Source organism: Oncorhynchus tshawytscha, unplaced genomic scaffold (genome assembly GCF_018296145.1).
Source record: "Oncorhynchus tshawytscha isolate Ot180627B unplaced genomic scaffold, Otsh_v2.0 Un_contig_11577_pilon_pilon, whole genome shotgun sequence".
Taxonomy (NCBI): Eukaryota; Metazoa; Chordata; class Actinopteri; order Salmoniformes; family Salmonidae; genus Oncorhynchus; species Oncorhynchus tshawytscha.
Genome location: NW_024608682.1, coordinates 1 through 17500, shown reverse-complemented (window position 1 = coordinate 17500; position 17500 = coordinate 1). Strand labels below are relative to the sequence as shown.

Genomic DNA, 17500 nt, shown 5'->3' with positions numbered 1-17500 from the left:
GGATTCTTCTTCTCGTCCCCCTTTGATGACCTCACCTTTCTTCTCTCCCCCCCCTCTCGTCCCCCATTGATGACCTCACCTTTCTTCTCGTCCCCCTTTGATGACCTCACCTTTCTTCTCTTGTCCCCCTTGATGACCTCACCCCCCCTTTGATGTCCTCACCTCGTCCCCCTCCCCCCTTCGATGACCTCACCCCTCCCCTCTCGACCCCCCTCCTATAGGACGACCCGTGTTTCCTGATGCACTTCTCCACTGTGAGGTCGGTGACGGCCTTCAGCTGCGGCGCCAAGTACAGCATGGCGCGGGCCCTGGTTGCCCTGAGCGACAAGCACTGCGGGCGACCTTTGACTCTGGTGAACTATGACCTGGCCTACATCGGCCCGTCGTCCATATATTTGAACAGAGGAGACTGTGTGGTGCTGATGCAGATATGTTTCTACGCTGCTAACCTGGTGTGTCTGTCCTTGTGCCCCGTACCTCTGGACTGAGAGAGATGTTTGTATTTATGATGGATCCTCAAGGCAGCAGTTACTCCTCCTGGGGTCCGGCAAAATTAAGACAGTTATACCATTTTAGAGAGACTGAGTGTGTTTTTTTTTTTATTACCATTATTTAACTAGGAAAGTCAGTTAAGAACAAATTCTTATTTTCAATGACGGTCTAGGAACAGTGGGTTTAACTGCCTTGTTCAGGGGCAGATCGACAGATTTGTACCTTGTCAGCTACGGGGATTCAATTGTGCAACCTTTCGGGTTACTAGTCCAACGCTCTAACCACTAGGCTACCCTGCCACCTCTACACTCTAACCACTAGGCTACCCTGCCACCTCTACACTCTAACCACTAGGCTACCCTGCCACCTCCACACTCTAACCACTAGGCTACCTGCCTCCTCTAACCACTAGACTACCAGCCTCCTCTAACCACTAGGCTACCTGCCTCCTCTAACCACTAGGCTATCTGCCTCCTCTAACTACTAGGCTACCTGCCTCCTCTAACCACTAGGCTACCTGCCACCTCTACACTCTAACCACTAGGCTACCTGCCACCTCTACACTCTAACCACTAGGCTACCCTGCCTCCTCTACGCTCTAACCACTAGGCTACCCTGCCCCCTCTACACTCTAACCACTAGGCTACCCTGCCACCTCTACACTCTAACCACTAGGCTACCCTGCCGCCTCTACACTCTAACCACTAGGCTACCCACTGCCCTGCCTCCTCTAACCACTAGGCTACCTGCCTCCTCTAACCACTAGGCTACCTGCCTCCTCTAACCACTAGGCTACCTGCCTCCTCTAACCACTAGGCTACCTGTCTCCTCTAACCACTAGGCTACCTGCCTCCTCTAACCACTAGGCTACCTGCCTCCTCCTCTAACCACTAGGCTACCTGCCTCCTCTAACCACTAGGCTACCTGCCTCCTCTAACCACTAGGCTACCTGCCTCCTCTAACCACTAGGCTACCTGCCTCCACTAACCACTAGGCTACCGTGCCTGCCTCTACACTCTAACCACTAGGCTACCCTGCCACCTCTAACACTCTAACCACTAGGCTACCCTGCCACCTCTACACTCTAACCACTAGGCTACCCTGCCACCTCTACACTCTAACCACTAGGCTACCCTGCCTCCTCTACACTCTAACCACTAGGCTACCCTGCCTCCTCTACACTCTAACCACTAGGCTACCCTGCCTCCTCTACACTCTAACCACTAGGCTACCCTGCCTCCTCTACACTCTAACCACTAGGCTACCCTGCCTCCTCTACACTCTAACCACTAGGCTACCCTGCCGCCTCTACACTCTAACCACTAGGCTACCCTGCCGCCTCTACACTCTAACCACTAGGCTACCCTGCCGCCTCTACGCTCTAACCACTAGGCTACCCTGCCGCCTCTACACTCTAACCACTAGGCTACCCTGCCGCCTCTACGCTCTAACCACTAGGCTACCCTGTCGCCTCTACGCTCTAACCACTAGGCTACCCTGCCGCCTCTACGCTCTAACCACTAGGCTACCCTGCCACCTCTACGCTCTAACCACTAGGCTACCCTGCCACCTCTACGCTCTAACCACTAGGCTACCCTGCCACCTCTACACTCTAACCACTAGGCTACCCTGCCACCTCTACACTCTAACCACTAGGCTACCCTGCCACCTCTACACTCTAACCACTAGGCTACCCTGCCACCTCTACGCTCTAACCACTAGGCTACCTGCCACCTCTACACTCTAACCACTAGGCTACCCTGCCACCTCTACACTCTAACCACTAGGCTACCCTGCCACCTCTACGCTCTAACCACTAGGCTACCCTGCCACCTCTACACTCTAACCACTAGGCTACACTGCCACCTCTACGCTCTAACCACTAGGCCACCCTGCCACCTCTACGCCCTAACCACTAGACTACCTGCCTCCTCTACACTCTAACCACTAGGCTACCCTGCCACCTCTACACTCTAACCACTAGGCCACCCTGCCTCCTCTACACTCTAACCACTAGGCTACCTGCCTCCTCTACACTCTAACCACTAGGCTACCCTGCCACCTCTACACTCTAACCACTAGGCCACCCTGCCACCTCTACATTGTATCTAACCACTAGACTACCTGCCTCTACACTCTAACCACTAGGCTACCCTGCCACCTCTACACTCTAACCACTAGGCTACCCTGCCACCTCTACGCTCTAACCACTAGGCCACCCTGCCACCTCTACACTCTAACCACTAGGCTACCCTGCCACCTCTACACTCTAACCACTAGGCTACCCTGCCGCCTCTACACTCTAACCACTAGGCTACCTGCCACCTCTACACTCTAACCACTAGGCTACCTGCTGTGTGTGTGAATCATAGGCTCTATCATTGTATCGAAAATACACTATTTAAAATGATTGTCTTTCCAGGTTTCTAAGTCTCTGTGTTGCATGTACTTGTAAACCTTTTGTTCCGAACACTGTTCCCTAAGCATGTGAAATGATTCAAGCTAATAATCTGAATTAAAATATAACAACTTTCCCTTTTTGTCTTCTTACGTTGTCATTCCATCAGTTTGAGAAGTTTTTCATCATTTTTCCTCTTTCAAATATCTTCCGGAGATGGCAGCAGCAAAACTAAATCAACAAACTCTGACATCCTGCGGTTATTTTTCATGACCAAATCAAAGACAGTATAGTATAAAGATTACCATATCAAAGTCAGTACAGTATAAAGATGACCAAATCAAAGACAGTACAGTATAAAGATGACCAAATCAAAGACAGTACAGTGTAAAGATGACACAATAAAATATAGTACAGTGTAAAGATTACCAAATCAAAGACAGTATAATATAAAGATGACCAAATCAAAGACAGTATAGTATAAAGATGACCAAATCAAAGACAGTACAGTGTAAAGATGACCAAATCAAAGACAGTATAGTATAAAGATGACCAAATCAAAGACAGTACAGTATAAAGATGACCAAATCAAAGACAGTACAGTATAAAGATGACCAAATCAAAGACAGTATAGTATAAAGATGACCAAATCAAAGACAGTATAGTATAAAGATGACACAATAAAATATAGTACAGTGTAAAGATTACCAAATCAAAGACAGTATAGTATAAAGATGACCAAATCAAAGTCAGTACAGTATAAAGATAGGCTGAAAGTGCTTCTCCAACAGAAATCCCCGATCACAGTTGTAGGCGATGTCATGGCGACGCTGGCTAGCTAAGCTCATGCGCAGAAACACGTCATCCGGTCTAACGGTCGTCTCCCGCCAAAATTGCGCATGTGCAAACCGTCAAAGACACTCCTTGACTTTCACAAGGTTGTCGTAACAACATGTTCACAACTACTTTAAGACGTTGGCTCTAATCTAGGTAGTGGCTTTCGATTTCGAGAAAATTAACAACTATTGAAAAATCTTTCACTTCTCTCGTTGATTTCTCAAACCCCGGCCAGGTCTGTTTCGCGATGTTGCGCCTCTTGGGTTTAAAAACTCTATGACCAAATTGCCTGATCTAAAAACAAACAAGAAAAAAACACATTGTTTAATATTTACAGCCACATTATTACAATTATTACAACACTTAAAATAAATGAATTTGAAAAAAAAAGGCATCAAATAAATTGGCAAGATTTAAAATGGTTTCGAAAAGATTTTCAACGACATTTGTCCGAATAGGCGCATGCGCGGGACCAGAGAACAGTCGCGTGCCTGGCGCCAAATTTTGAAAAGAAAAGCGAGAAGTGTTTCTGTTGACAACAACAGCTCTCCGTATAACGTCGTGGTTTGTTTAGACGTTATATCGAAAAAGGATTACTTTGGAAAAAAAGGACAACGGAAAGATGCACATCAAATCTATTATCTTAGAAGGGTTCAAGTCCTACGCGCAGAGGACAGAAATCAACGGATTTGATCCGCTCTTCAACGCTATTACCGGACTCAACGGAAGTGGAAAATCCAACATTCTCGACTCGATATGCTTTCTACTGGGGATATCCAACTTGTCTCAGGTAATATCCTACTTATTCTTTAATTCGCAGAAAAGTTAGTTTTTAAATCCGGTGAGCTAAAGACATTTCCTTGAAGTTAGCTTGTTGTGTTAGCTTAGTTTAACGTTAGCTTTACGGTGCCTTTACGTTTAAATCGAGGGTTACAGTTTTTTTTTTAAAATTTTTATTATTTGACCTTTATTTAACCAGGTCGGCTAGTTGAGAACAAGTTCTCATTTACAACTGAGACCTGGCCAAGATAAAGCAAAGCAATGCGACAGATGCAACGACACAGAGTTACACATGGAATAAAACAAACATACAGTCAATAATACAGTATAAACAAGTCTATATACAATGTGAGCCAATGAGGTGAGAAGGGAGGTAAAGGCAAAAAGGCCATGGTGGCAAAGTAAATACAATATAGCAAGTAAAACACTGGAATGGTAGTTTTGCAATGGAAGAATGTGCAAAGTAGAAATAAAAATAATGGGGTGCAAAGGAGCAAAATAAATAAATAAATAAAAATTAAATACAGTTGGGAAAGAGGTAGTTGTTTGGGCTAAATTATAGATGGGCTATGTACAGGTGCAGTAATCTGTGAGCTGCTCTGACAGTGGTGCTTAAAGCTAGTGAGGGAGATAAGTGTTTCCAGTTTCAGAGATTTTTGTAGTTCGTTCCAGTCATTGGCAGCAGAGAACTGGAAGGAGAGGCGGCCAAAGAAAGAATTGGTTTTGGGGGTGACTAGAGAGATATACCTGCTGGAGCGTGTGCTACAGGTGGGAGATGCTATGGTGACCAGCGAGCTGAGATAAGGGGGGGCTTTACCTAGCAGGGTCTTGTAGATGACATGGAGCCAGTGGGTTTGGCGACGAGTATGAAGCGAGGGCCAGCCAACGAGAGCGTACAGGTCGCAATGGTGGGTAGTATATGGGGCTTTGGTGACAAAACGGATTGCACTGTGATAGACTGCATCCAATTTGTTGAGTAGGGTATTGGAGGCTATTTTGTAAATGACATCGCCAAAGTCGAGGACTGGTAGGATGGTCAGTTTTACAAGGGTATGTTTGGCAGCATGAGTGAAGGATGCTTTGTTGCGAAATAGGAAGCCAATTCTAGATTTAACTTTGGATTGGAGATGTTTGATATGGGTCTGGAAGGAGAGTTTACAGTCTAACCAGACACCTAAGTATTTGTAGTTGTCCACGTATTCTAAGTCAGAGCCGTCCAGAGTAGTGATGTTGGACAGGCTGGTAGGTGCAGGTAGCGATCGGTTGAAGAGCATGCATTTAGTTTTACTTGTATTTAAGAGCAATTGGATCTGTGACGTCACTTCCGTCTGATCTGAGCTTCTCTTTTCCAGGTGCGAGCGGCCAATCTCCAGGATTTGGTGTACAAGAACGGTCAGGCAGGTATCACCAAAGCCACCGTGTCCATAACTTTCGACAACGCAAACAAGAGTCAGAGTCCGCTTGGATTCGAGACCCACGACGAGATCACGGTCACAAGACAGGTACCCGTTGTTTGTCCTCTTGTCTCTCTTCCTGTTTGTGGGAAGAGTAATGTTCCGGATGTGTATGCCTTGTTCCAGCAGTTCCAAACGGAGGGATTCTACTCGTTAACTACAACTTCTGTCAAGTGGTTTGATTTGAACCTTTTTATGGCAGGAGATGGTAGCTACTGCGTTAGGTCTGAAAATAGTCCCAACTATATGACTGTTCCCTTTCCCCATAATCACTACACTAACTGTCCACTGACGTGATTTCTCAGGTGTATTGTTACTAGCTGCTCAAACTGGAGCGACAGGGGAGCCTAGTGGTTAGAGCGTAGAGGCGGCGGGGTAGCCTAGTGGTTAGAGCGTAGAGGCGGCGGGGTAGCCTAGTGGTTAGAGCGTAGAGGCGGCGGGGTAGCCTAGTGGTTAGAGCGTAGAGGCGGCGGGGTAGCCTAGTGGTTAGAGCGTAGAGGCGGCGGGGTAGCCTAGTGGTTAGAGCGTAGAGGCGGCGGGGTAGCCTAGTGGTTAGAGCGTAGAGGCGGCGGGGTAGCCTAGTGGTGGTTAGAGCGTGGTTAGAGGCGGCGGGGTAGTAGCCTAGTGGTTAGAGCGTAGAGGCGGCGGGGTAGTAGCCTAGTGGTTAGAGCGTAGAGGCGGCGGGGTAGTAGCCTAGTGGTTAGAGCGTAGAGGGTTAGAGGCGGCGGGGTAGTAGCCTAGTGGTTAGAGCGGGGGTAGCCTAGTGGTTAGGTAGCCTAGTGGTTAGAGGCGGCGGGGTAGTAGCCTAGTGGTTAGAGCGTAGGGTAGCGGGGTAGTAGCCTAGTGGTTAGAGGTTAGAGGCGGCGGGTAGTAGCCTAGTGGTTAGAGCGTAGGGCGGCGGGGTAGCCTAGTGGTTAGAGCGTAGAGGCGGCGGGGTTAGTAGCCTAGTGGTTAGCCTTGCGTTAGAGGCGGCGGGGTAGTAGCCTAGTGGTTAGAGCGGCGGGGTAGCCTAGTGGTTAGAGGGGGCGGGGTAGTAGCCTAGTGGTTAGAGCGTAGAGGCGGCGGGGTAGTAGCCTAGTGGTTAGAGCGTAGAGGCGGCGGGGTAGCCTAGTGGTTAGAGGCGGCGGGGTAGCCTAGTGGTTAGAGCGTAGGGCGCGGGGTAGTAGCCTAGTGGTTAGCCTAGCGTTAGAGGCGGCGGGGTAGTAGCCTAGTGGTTAGAGCGGCAGAGGCAGGGTTAGGGTAGGGTAGCCTAGTGGTTAGAGCGTAGAGGCGGCGGGGTAGTAGCCTAGTGGTTAGAGCGTAGAGGCGGCGGGGTAGTAGCCTAGTGGTTAGAGCGTTGGACTAGTAACCAAAAGGTTGCAAGTTCAAACCCCCGAGCTGACAAGGTACAAATCTGTCGTTCTGCCCCTGAACAGGCAGTTAACCCACTATTCCTAGGCCATCATTGAAAATAAGAATTTGTTCTTAACTGACTTGCCTAGTAAAATAAATAAAAACTAGTAATGCTTTTCATGATGTCTCCTGTTTTTTTCACTGATGTTGACTGCTAACTACTGAACAGGCAGTATTATCAGCTATTCAAACTGACGTTCATGCCTTTACTATGATAGTAGCTATTATTAGCCAATCAAACTGCTGCTTTACTGTAGAGGACACTCTCTTAAAATGTTACTATGATGGAGTGGATGCTCACTCCTCTGTATTCGTCTCCGATCCCAGGTGGTGATTGGTGGTAGGAACAAGTACCTGATCAACGGGGTGAATGCCAACAACACCAGGGTACAGGATCTGTTCTGCTCTGTAGGACTCAACGTTAACAACCCCCACTTCCTCATCATGCAGGTAGGTGTTTTCAACACCTCCAGGGGCCTGGGGTGTTGTTCATTAGTCGCACACTGTAGCAAATCGTTTTTTTTTTTGCAACGAAGAAGAGATTCTATTGGACAAATTCGGGTTCTGTTTTTGGTTTCTAGTGAACACACCGCTGAATGTTGTTCCACTTGTTGATAAGCAGCCTTTATATTTATATGTCTGAGTGACATCGTACTGTGGTAACACACGTTTTATAAATAACTTGAATATATATATATATTTTTCTCTTTACAATATTTCAGGGGAGAATCACCAAGGTTCTGAACATGAAACCGCCTGAGGTAAGTCTATACATACACACACACACACTGTAGAAACATGAAGTCTTGTAGCTACTTGAAGCTTCCGTAGTATATATACACACAAACTCCTTTGCGCTCCTCTCAACATCTCTTCTATAACCCTCCTCTCTCTCCTCCGTAGATCCTAGCCATGATAGAGGAGGCAGCAGGAACCAGGATGTACCACTCTGACCCTCCTCTCTCTCCTCCGTAGATCCTAGCCATGATAGAGGAGGCAGCAGGAACCAGGATGTACCACTCTGACCCTCCTCTCTCTCCTCCGTAGATCCTAGCCATGATAGAGGAGGCAGCAGGAACCAGGATGTAACACTCTGACCCTCCTCTCTCTCCTCCGTAGATCCTAGCCATGATAGAGGAGGCAGCAGGAACCAGGATGTACCACTCTGACCCTCCTCTCTCTCCTCCGTAGATCCTAGCCATGATAGAGGAGGCAGCAGGAACCAGGATGTAACACTCTGACCCTCCTCTCTCTCCTCCGTAGATCCTAGCCATGATAGAGGAGGCAGCAGGAACCAGGATGTAACACTCTGACCCTCCTCTCTCTCCTCCGTAGATCCTAGCCATGATAGAGGAGGCAGCAGGAACCAGGATGTACCACTCTGACCCTCCTCTCTCTCCTCCGTAGATCCTAGCCATGATAGAGGAGGCAGCAGGAACCAGGATGTACGAGTGTAAGAAGATCAGCGCCCAGAAAACCATTGAGAAGAAAGAAGCCAAACTGAAAGAAATCCAGACGGTGGGGTGGCCATCTTACCTGTGATGACGTAGCTCTGTTTCCTGTCCTGGGGACCCAAAGGGGCGGAGTTTGTTTTTGCTCTCTAGAAGACTAAGTTCAACTCTTCATCAGGCCTTTAGTTGAATCTAGGTTCAACTAATCAACTCTTCATCAGGCCTTTAGTTGAGTCTAGGTTCCACTCTTCATCAGGTCTTTAGTTGAATCTAGGTTCAACTCTTCATCACATCTTTAGTTGTGTCTAGTGTGTTAGTGCTGGGGATCCCCAGGATTGGAGAAATGGACGTAGCTTCTTCTATCAACAATGGTGCCTTTGATATTGGTGTCATTTGAGGAACTTGTGTTTGTTTGTGTTCAGATCCTGGATGAAGAGATCACTCCTACCATGCAGAAGCTAAAGGAGGTAGGACGTCCCGTTTTTTAACATGTGTTTTTAGGAGCATGAAATCATCACTTCAGTTCAACACCAAGACCTTTTCTGTCCGTTTGTCCCCTGATGAGTGTGACCCTGGAATAAACACCCCCGAGGATGTTTACTGCAGGCTCCTTCCTGTCCCCTCCGTCCATCCCGTGTGACTCCGTTGGTAGAGCGTAGGGCACTTGTAATGCCAGGGGCTGTGGGTTCGTTTCCCACAGGAGACCAGTAGGAATTAATAATGTAAGCATGTCAGTAGAGTGAGTGGTTCTGGATGAGAGCGTCTGCTAAATTACACTTATGTAAATGACTCCTATGTAAATGACTCCCCTTTCATTAACCATCTTTATCCTTTCTGTCTTCCTTCACCGTCTCTGTCCTTCCCTCTGTCCTCTCTCCGCCCCTCTGTCCTCTCTCCGCCCCTCTGTCCTCTCTCCGCCCCTCTGTCCTCTCTCCGCCCCTCTGTCCTCTCTCCGCCCCTCTGTCCTCTCTCTGTCCTCCTGTAGGAGCGTTCTTCATACCTGGAGTACCAGAAGTTGATGAGGGAGATAGAACACCTGAGTCGTCTGTACGTGGCCTGGCTGTTTGTCTGCGCTGAGGAGACCAAGGTACACACACACACACACACACACACTGAAGGTCCTGTGTGGAATATTACGTCATGTTTTAGTTGTTGTTGTCGTCTTGTTGTTGTCTTCTTGTTGTTGTCCTGTCGTCTTGTTGTTGTCCTGGCATCTTGTTGTCCTGGCATCTTGTTGTCCTGGCATCTTGTTGTCCTGGCATCTTGTTGTCCTGGCATCTTGTTGTTGTCCTGGCATCTTGTTGTCCTGGTGTCTTGTTGTTGTCCTGGTGTCTTGTCGTCTTGTTGTTGTGGTGTCTTGTTGTTGTCCTGGTGTCTTGTTGTTGTCTCTTGGCGCCTTGTTGTTGTTGTCTTGGCGCCTTGTTGTTGTTGTCCTGGGCCTTGTTGTTGTTGTCCTGGCGCCTTGTTGTTGTTGTCCTGGCGCCTTGTTGTTGTCCTGGCGCCTTGTTGTTGTTGTCCTGGCGCCTTGTTGTTGTTGTCCTGGCGCCTTGTTGTTGTTGTTGTCCTGGCGCCTTGTTGTTGTTGTTGTTGTCCTGGCGCCTTGTCGTTGTTGTTGTTGTCCTGGCGCCTTGTCGTTGTTGTTGTTGTCCTGGCGCCTTGTCGTCTTGTTGTTGTCCTGGCGCCTTGTCGTCTTGTTGTTGTCCTGGCGCCTTGTCGTCTTGTTGTTGTCCTGGCGCCTTCTCGTCTTGTTGTTGTCCTGGCGCCTTGTCGTCTTGTTGTTGTCCTGGCGCCTTGTCGTCTTGTTGTTGTCCTGGCGCCTTGTCGTCTTGTTGTTGTCCTGGCGCCTTGTCTTCTTGTTGTTGTCCTGGCGCCTTGTCATGTCTTGTTGTTGTCCTGGCGCCTTGTTGTCCTGGCGTGTTGTTGTTGTCCTGGTGTGTTTGTTGTTGTCCTGGCGTGTTGTTGTTGTTGTCCTGGTGTGTTGTTGTTGCCCTGGCGTGTTGTTGTTGTCCTGTTGTTGTTGTCCTGGCGTTGTTGTTGTTGTCCTGGCGTTGTTGTTGTTGTCCTGGCGTGTTGTTGTCCTGGTGTGTTGTCGTTCTGGTGTCGTTCTGGTGTCGTTGTTGTTGTCCTGGCGTCTTGTTGTTGTTGTCCTGGCGTCTTGTTGTTGTTGTTGTCCTGGCGTCTTGTTGTTGTTGTTGTCCTGGCGTCTTGTTGTTGTTTGTCCTGGCGTCTTGTTGTTGTTGTCCTCTGTCTTGTTGTTGTTGTTGTCCTGGCGTCTTGTTGTTGTTGTTGTCCTGGCGTCTTGTTGTTGTTGTCCCTGGCGTCTTGTTGTTGTTGTCCTGTCTTGTCCTGGCTCTTGTTGTTGTTGTTGTCCTGGCGTCTTGTTGTTGTTGTTGTTGTCCTGTTGTCTTGTTGTGGTTGTCTTGTTTGTTGTTGTTGTCCTGTCGTCTTGTTGTTGTTGTCTGTTCCTGGTGTCTTGTCCTGGCGTCTTGTTGTTGTTGTTGTCCTGGCGTCTTGTTGTTGTTGTCCTGGTGTCTTGTTCCTGTTGTTGTCCTGGTGTCTTGTTCCTGGTGTCTTGTTGTTGTCCTGGTGTCTTGTTCCTGGTGTCTTGTTGTTGTCCTGGTGTCTTGTTCCTGGTGTCTTGTTGTTGTCCTGGTGTCTTGTTGTTGTTGTCTGTGTTGTTGTTGTCCTGGCGTCTTGTTGTCTTGGTGTCTTGTCTTGTTGTTGTTGTCCTGGTGTCTTGTTGTTGTTGTCCTGGTGTCTTGTTCCTGGTGTCTTGTTGTTGTCTGGTGTCTTGTTGTTGTTGTCCTGGTGTCTTGTTGTTGTCCTGGTGTCTTGTCATGTTGTTGTTGTCCTGGTGTCTTGTTGTTGTTGTCCTGGTGTCTTGTTCCTGGTGTCTTGTTGTTGTCCTGTGTCTTGTTGTTGTCCTGGTGTCTTGTTGTTGTTGTCCTGGTGTCTTGTTGTCTGGTGTCTTGTTGTTGTCCTGGTGTCTTGTTGTTGGTGTCTTGTTGTGTTGTCCTGGTGTCTTGTCTTGTTGTTGTCCTGGTGTCTTGCTCTTGTTGTTGTCCTGGTGTCTTGTCGTTGTTGTCCTGGCGTCTTGTCTGTTGTTGTCTGGCGTCTTGTCTTGTTGTTGTTGTCTTGGCGTCTTGTTGTTCTGGTGTCTTGTTGTTGTCCTGGCGTCTTGTCGTGTTGTTGTCCTGGCGTCTTGTTGTCCTGGTGTCTTGTCATGTTGTTGTCCTGGTGTCTTGTTGTTGTCCTGGTGTCTTGTTGTTGTTGTTGTCTGGTGTCTTGTTGTTGTTGTCCTGGCGTCTTGTCATGCGTCTTGTTGTTGTCCTGGTGTCTTGTTGTTGTCCTGGTGTCTGGTTGTCTTGTGTCTTGTTGTTGTCCTGGTGTCTTGTTGTTGTCCTGGTGTCTTGTTGTTGTTGTCCTGGTGTCTTGTTGTTGTCCTGTTGTCCTGGTGTCTTGTTGTTGTTGTCCTGGTGTCTTGTTGTTGTTGTCCTGGTGTCTTGTTGTTTGTTGTCCTGGTGTCTTGTTGTTGTTGTCCTGGTGTCTTGTCGTCTTGTTGTTGTCCTGGTGTCTTGTTGTTGTCCTGGTGTCTTGTTGTTGTCCTGGTGTCTTGTTGTTGTCCTGGTGTCTTGTTGTTGTTGTTGTCCTGGTGTCTTGTTGTTGTTGTCCTGGTGTCTTGTTTGTCCTGGTGTCTTGTTGTTGTTGTCCTGGTGTCTTGTTGTTGTTGTTGTCCTGGTGTCTTGTTGTTGTTGTTGTCCTGGTGTCTTGTTGTTGTTGTTGTCCTGGTGTCTTGTTGTTGTCCTGTTGTCCTGGTTGTGGTCTGTTGTTGTCCTGGTGTCTTGTTGTTGTTGTTGTCCTGGTGTCTTGTTGTTGTTGTCCTGGTGTTTTAATGGTCCTGGTGTCTTGTTGTTGTCTGGTGTTTGTTGTCCTGGTGTCTTGTTGTTGTCCTGGTCTCTTGTTGTTGGTGTCTTGTTGTTGTCCTAAATCTTGTTGTTGTCCTGGATCTTGTTGTTGTCTTGTTGTTGTCTAAATCTCTTGTTGTTGTTGTCCTGGTGGATCTTTCCTGTCAGCCCAGCGATGTCCGTTGAGGATGAATAATGTGAATAGAATTGAATGTGATTTGGGTTCACAGTTTAATGGATCTGTTGTTAATTTAAATCTCAGGTGAAGTCTGCGGAGGACCTGAAGGCGATGCAGGACTCCATCACTCAGCTGCAGGCCAACATGGCAGACAACGAAAACAAGGTCCAGGAACTCTCCGCCCAGATACAGGGACTGCAGAAGAAGAGAGACCAAGTAAAGAAATGCTATTCAATTCAATACAACTTTATTGATCCATTCTGGGAGCTTTGGGGAGAGAAAAAACCAACCATGTTGCAGATAACATAGAATGCGGATGGGCACCACTTCTCTAATGTGAACGAATGATAGTGGCAGATCTATGCAACACGTTTCTATCTGCAGCTGTTGAATCTCATTGAATCTCACTCTTTGGTCACGGACAGATACATTTCAAACATTTAGCTCGGAGGTTATTATAGTTGACTATGTTCTGCCGGGTGTCCCTGGCGCCTGTCGGGGGTGTCCCTGGCGCCCGTCGGGGGGTGTCCTGACGTCTTTCGGGGGGTCCTGGCTCTGTCGGAGGGGGTGTCCTGGCGCCTGCCGGGGGGTGTCCTGACGCCTGTCGGGGGGGTGTCCTGACGCCTGCCTGTCTGTCTCCTGTCCTACAGGAGGTTGGTGGAGTGCTGAAAGGGTTAGAGGAGACTCTGTCTGAGGTCCAGCGGGTCGATGCTAAAGCCCAGAGTGCTGTGGACATGAAGAAACAGAACCTGGCAGAGGAGAACAAGAAGAGGAAGGAACTGGTGAAGAGCATGGCGGAGGTGAGAGGAGAGAGGATAAAGAGAGAGGGTGTAGGGGTGGTGTGTGAGAGAGGGGAAGACGAGCAGACAGCCTGAAGTATGACTAACTAAAACCACTGCCTCTCTCTCTCTCTCTCCTCTCTCTCTCTTCTCTCCTCTCTCTCTTCTCTCCTCTCTCTCCCCTCTCTCCTCCCTATCTCCTCCCTCTCCTTTCTCTCCTCTCCTCTCGTCTTTCTCCTCTCCTCCCTCTCCTCTCCTCCCTCTCTCCTTTCTCTCCTCTCTCCTTTCTCTCCTCTCGTCTCGTCTTTCTCCTCTCTCCTCTCGTCTCGTCTTTCTCCTCTCTCCTTTCTCTCCTCTCCTCGTCTTTCTCCCCTCTCCTCGTCTTTCTCCTCTCCTCTCCTCTCTCCTCGTCTCTCTCCTCTCTCTCTCCTTTCTCTCTCCTCTCCTTTCTCTCTCCTCTCTCTCCTCTCTCTCCTCCCTCTCTCCTTTCTCTTCTCTCGTCTCGTCTTTCTCCTCTATCCTCTCCCGCCTCCCTCTCTCATCTCATCTCTCCTCTCCTCTCCGTCTGTGTTTCCCCCCCAGGATAAGAAGATACTAGTGCTTAAGGAAGCGGAGGTGTCCAAGGTAGCAGAGAAGCTGTCTGCCCTACAGGAGGAAGGTCAGAAGGATAGCGCCGCCCTAGAGGCAGCACAGTGTCACTTCAAGGCTGTGTCCGCAGGGCTGTCCACCAATGAGGACGGAGAAGAGGCCACGCTCGCCGGACAGATGATGACCTGCAAGAACGACATTAGTAAAGCTGACACAGAGGCCAAACAGGTGAGGGTGGCCTAGTGGTTAGAGTGTAGGGGCGGCAGGGTGGCCTAGTGGTTAGAGCGTAGGGCGGCAGGGTGGCCTAGTGGTTAGAGTGTAGGGGCGGCAGGGTGGCCTAGTGGTTAGAGCGTAGGGGCGGCAGGGTGGCCTAGTGGTTAGAGCGTAGGGGCGGCAGGGTGGCCTAGTGGTTAGAGCGTAGGGGCGGCAGGGTGGCCTAGTGGTTAGAGCGTAGGGGCGGCAGGGTGGCCTAGTGGTTAGAGCGTAGGGGCGGCAGGGTGGCCTAGTGGTTAGAGCGTAGGGGCGGCAGGGTGGCCTAGTGGTTAGAGCGTAGGGGCGGCAGGGTGGCCTAGTGGTTAGAGCGTAGGGGCGGCAGGGTGGCCTAGTGGTTAGAGCGTTGGACTAGTAACCGGAAGGTTGCAAGTTCAAACCCCCGAGCTGACAAGGTACAAATCTGTCGTTCTGCCCCTGAACAGGCAGTTAACCCACTGTTCCTAGGCCGTCATTGAAAATAAGAATTTGTTCTTAACTGACTTGTTAAATAAAGGTAAAAAATAAAATAATAATAATAATACATTTTTAAAAATCATTAGAGGTGAGAGTTGATTGATTTGCATTGAAACAGAGAATTGATTGATTGATTGATTAAAGGAAGGATATGAGTCAAGCTGACACAGGCCCAACAGGTGACGATGACCTCTGACCTACGACCTTCAAAGAATGCAAACTCCATGAGAATGATGACATCAATAAAAGAGTTGTGAATGAGTTTTTTTTCCTGCTGTGTTGGATGAGTGTCTCTTCACGTGTTCCTTCTCTCCCCGTCGGTTCTTCAGGCCCAGATGAAGCTGAAAGTGTGTTGGATGAGTGTCTCTTCACGTGTTCCTTCTCTCCCTGTCGGTTCTTCAGGCCCAGATGAAGCTGAAAGTGTGTTGGATGAGTGTCTCTTCACGTGTTCCTTCTCTCCCCGTCGGTTCTTCAGGCCCAGATGAAGCTGAAAGTGTGTTGGATGAGTGTCTCTTCACGTGTTCCTTCTCTCCCCGTCGGTTCTTCAGGCCCAGATGAAGCTGAAACATGCCCAGCAGGAGTTGAAGGCCAAGCAGACGGAGGTGAAGAAGATGGACTCTGGTTACCAGAAAGACCAGGATGCCTTCAACACTGTCAAGAAGAACAAGGAGAAACTAGAGGCTGATATGGAGAAACTACAGTACCAAGGTAGAGGAGGAGGAACTAGAGGCTGATATGGAGAAACTACAGTACCAAGGTAGAGGAGGAGGAACTAGAGGCTGATATGGAGAAACTACAGTACCAAGGTAGAGGAGGAGGAACTAGAGGCTGATATGGAGAAACTACAGTACCAAGGTAGAGGAGGAGGAACTAGAGGCTGATATGGAGAAACTACAGTACCAAGGTAGAGGAGGAGGAGGAGGAGGAACTAGAGGCTGATATGGAGAAACTACAGTACCAAGGTAGAGGAGGAGGAACTAGAGGCTGATATGGAGAAACTACAGTACCAAGGTAGAGGAGGAGGAACTAGAGGCTGATATGGGGAAACTACAGTACCAAGGTAGAGGAGGAGGAGGAGGAACTTGCTACACGCTTTCACAACAATAATTAAGGATTAAATGTTGAGGCTGGTGTTGACGTCTGATGTGTTGTTTATCAGATGGGAAGGAGGAGGAGGGAGGCTGGTGTTGACGTCTGATGTGTTGTTTATCAGATGGGAAGGAGGAGGAGGGAGGCTGGTGTTGACGTCTGATGTGTTGTTTATCAGATGGGAAGGAGGAGGAGGCTGGTGTTGACGTCTGATGTGTTGTTTATCAGATGGGAAGGAGGGAGGCTGGTGTTGACGTCTGATGTGTTGTTTATCAGATGGGAAGGAGGAGGAGGGGAGGCGGTGTTGACGTCTGATGTGTTGTTTATCAGATGGGAAGGAGGAGGAGGGAGGCTGGTGTTGACGTCATGTGTTGTTTATCAGATGGGAAGGAGGAGGAGGGAGGCTGGTGTTGACGTCTGATGTGTTGTTTATCAGATGGGAAGGAGGAGGAGGGAGGCTGGTGTTGACGTCTGATGTGTTGTTTATCAGATGGGAAGGAGGAGGGTCTTCTGGACAGGAAGAGACAGCTGAACCGTGAGGTCACCACCCTCAGAAATACCTACGAGAGTCTGATGTCCCGCTTCCCGAACCTACGCTTCGACTACAGGTACGCTGTGTGTGGGGTCACCCAGCGCAGAGAGACGACACCTCTGTGTGCTCCTCTCCTCTCCTGTGGCTTTCAACCTCCGTGTGCTCCTCTCCTCTCCTGTGGCTTTCAACCTCCGTGTGCTCCTCTCCTCTCCGCTCCTCTCCTCCTCCTGTGGCTTTCAACCTCCGTGTGCTCCTCTCCTCTCCCTGTGGCTTTCAACCTCCGTGTGCTCCTCTCCTCTCCTGTGGCTTTCAACCTCCGTGTGCTCCTCTCCTCTCCTGTGGCTTTCAACCTCCGTGTGCTCCTCTCCTCTCCTGTGGCTCTCCTCTCCTGTGGCTTTCAACCTCCGTGTGCTCCTCTCCTCTCCTGTGGCTTTCAACCTCCGTGTGCTCCTCTCCCACTCCTGTGGCTTTCAACCTCCGTGTGCTCCTCTCTCTCCTGTGGCTTTCAACCTCCGTGTGCTCCTCTCCTCTCCTGTGGCTTTCAACCTCCGTGTGCTCCTCTCCTCTCCTGTGGCTTTCAACCTCCGTGTGCTCCTCTCCTCTCCTGTGGCTTTCAACCTCCGTGTGCTCTCCTCTCCTGTGGCTTTCAACCTCTGTGCTCCTCTCCTCTCCTGTGGCTTTCAACCTCCGTGTGCTCCTCTCCTCTCCTGTGGCTTTCAACCTCCGTGTGCTCCTCTCCTCTCCTGTGGCTTTCAACCTCCGTGTGCTCCTCTCCTCTCCTGTGGCTTTCAACCTCCGTGGCTTTCTCCTGTGGCTCCCTCCGTGTGCTCCTCTCCTCTCCTGTGGCTTTCAACCTCCGTGTGCTCCTCTCCTCTCCTGTGGCTTTCAACCTCCGTGTG

General features: G+C 49.3%; 2 protein-coding genes across 2 annotated transcripts in view; both read left to right on the top strand.

The window, feature by feature from the left end:
- exoc1l (exocyst complex component 1 like) overlaps positions 1 to 569 on the top strand; it is a 2045-nt gene extending 1476 nt beyond the window's left edge. The window contains exon 3 of the mRNA XM_042313500.1: positions 222 to 569. Within this exon, the coding sequence (XP_042169434.1) occupies positions 222 to 488 (267 nt within the window). The 3' untranslated portion in view covers positions 489 to 569. The remainder of the gene's footprint in view (positions 1 to 221) is intronic.
- Positions 570 to 4103: 3534 nt separating this feature from the next.
- On the top strand, positions 4104 to 16677 carry LOC121843719 (structural maintenance of chromosomes protein 2-like; the record flags this gene model as incomplete). The annotated part of the gene is given in 12 exon segments (XM_042313503.1): positions 4104 to 4517; positions 5860 to 6009; positions 7681 to 7803; positions 8076 to 8114; positions 8761 to 8871; positions 9227 to 9271; positions 9790 to 9891; positions 12972 to 13103; positions 13538 to 13687; positions 14249 to 14482; positions 15529 to 15688; positions 16560 to 16677. Coding segments are annotated over 12 exon segments (1532 nt in total), but the record flags the coding sequence as incomplete, so codon positions are not given.
- Between the last annotated feature and the right edge of the window lie 823 nt (positions 16678 to 17500).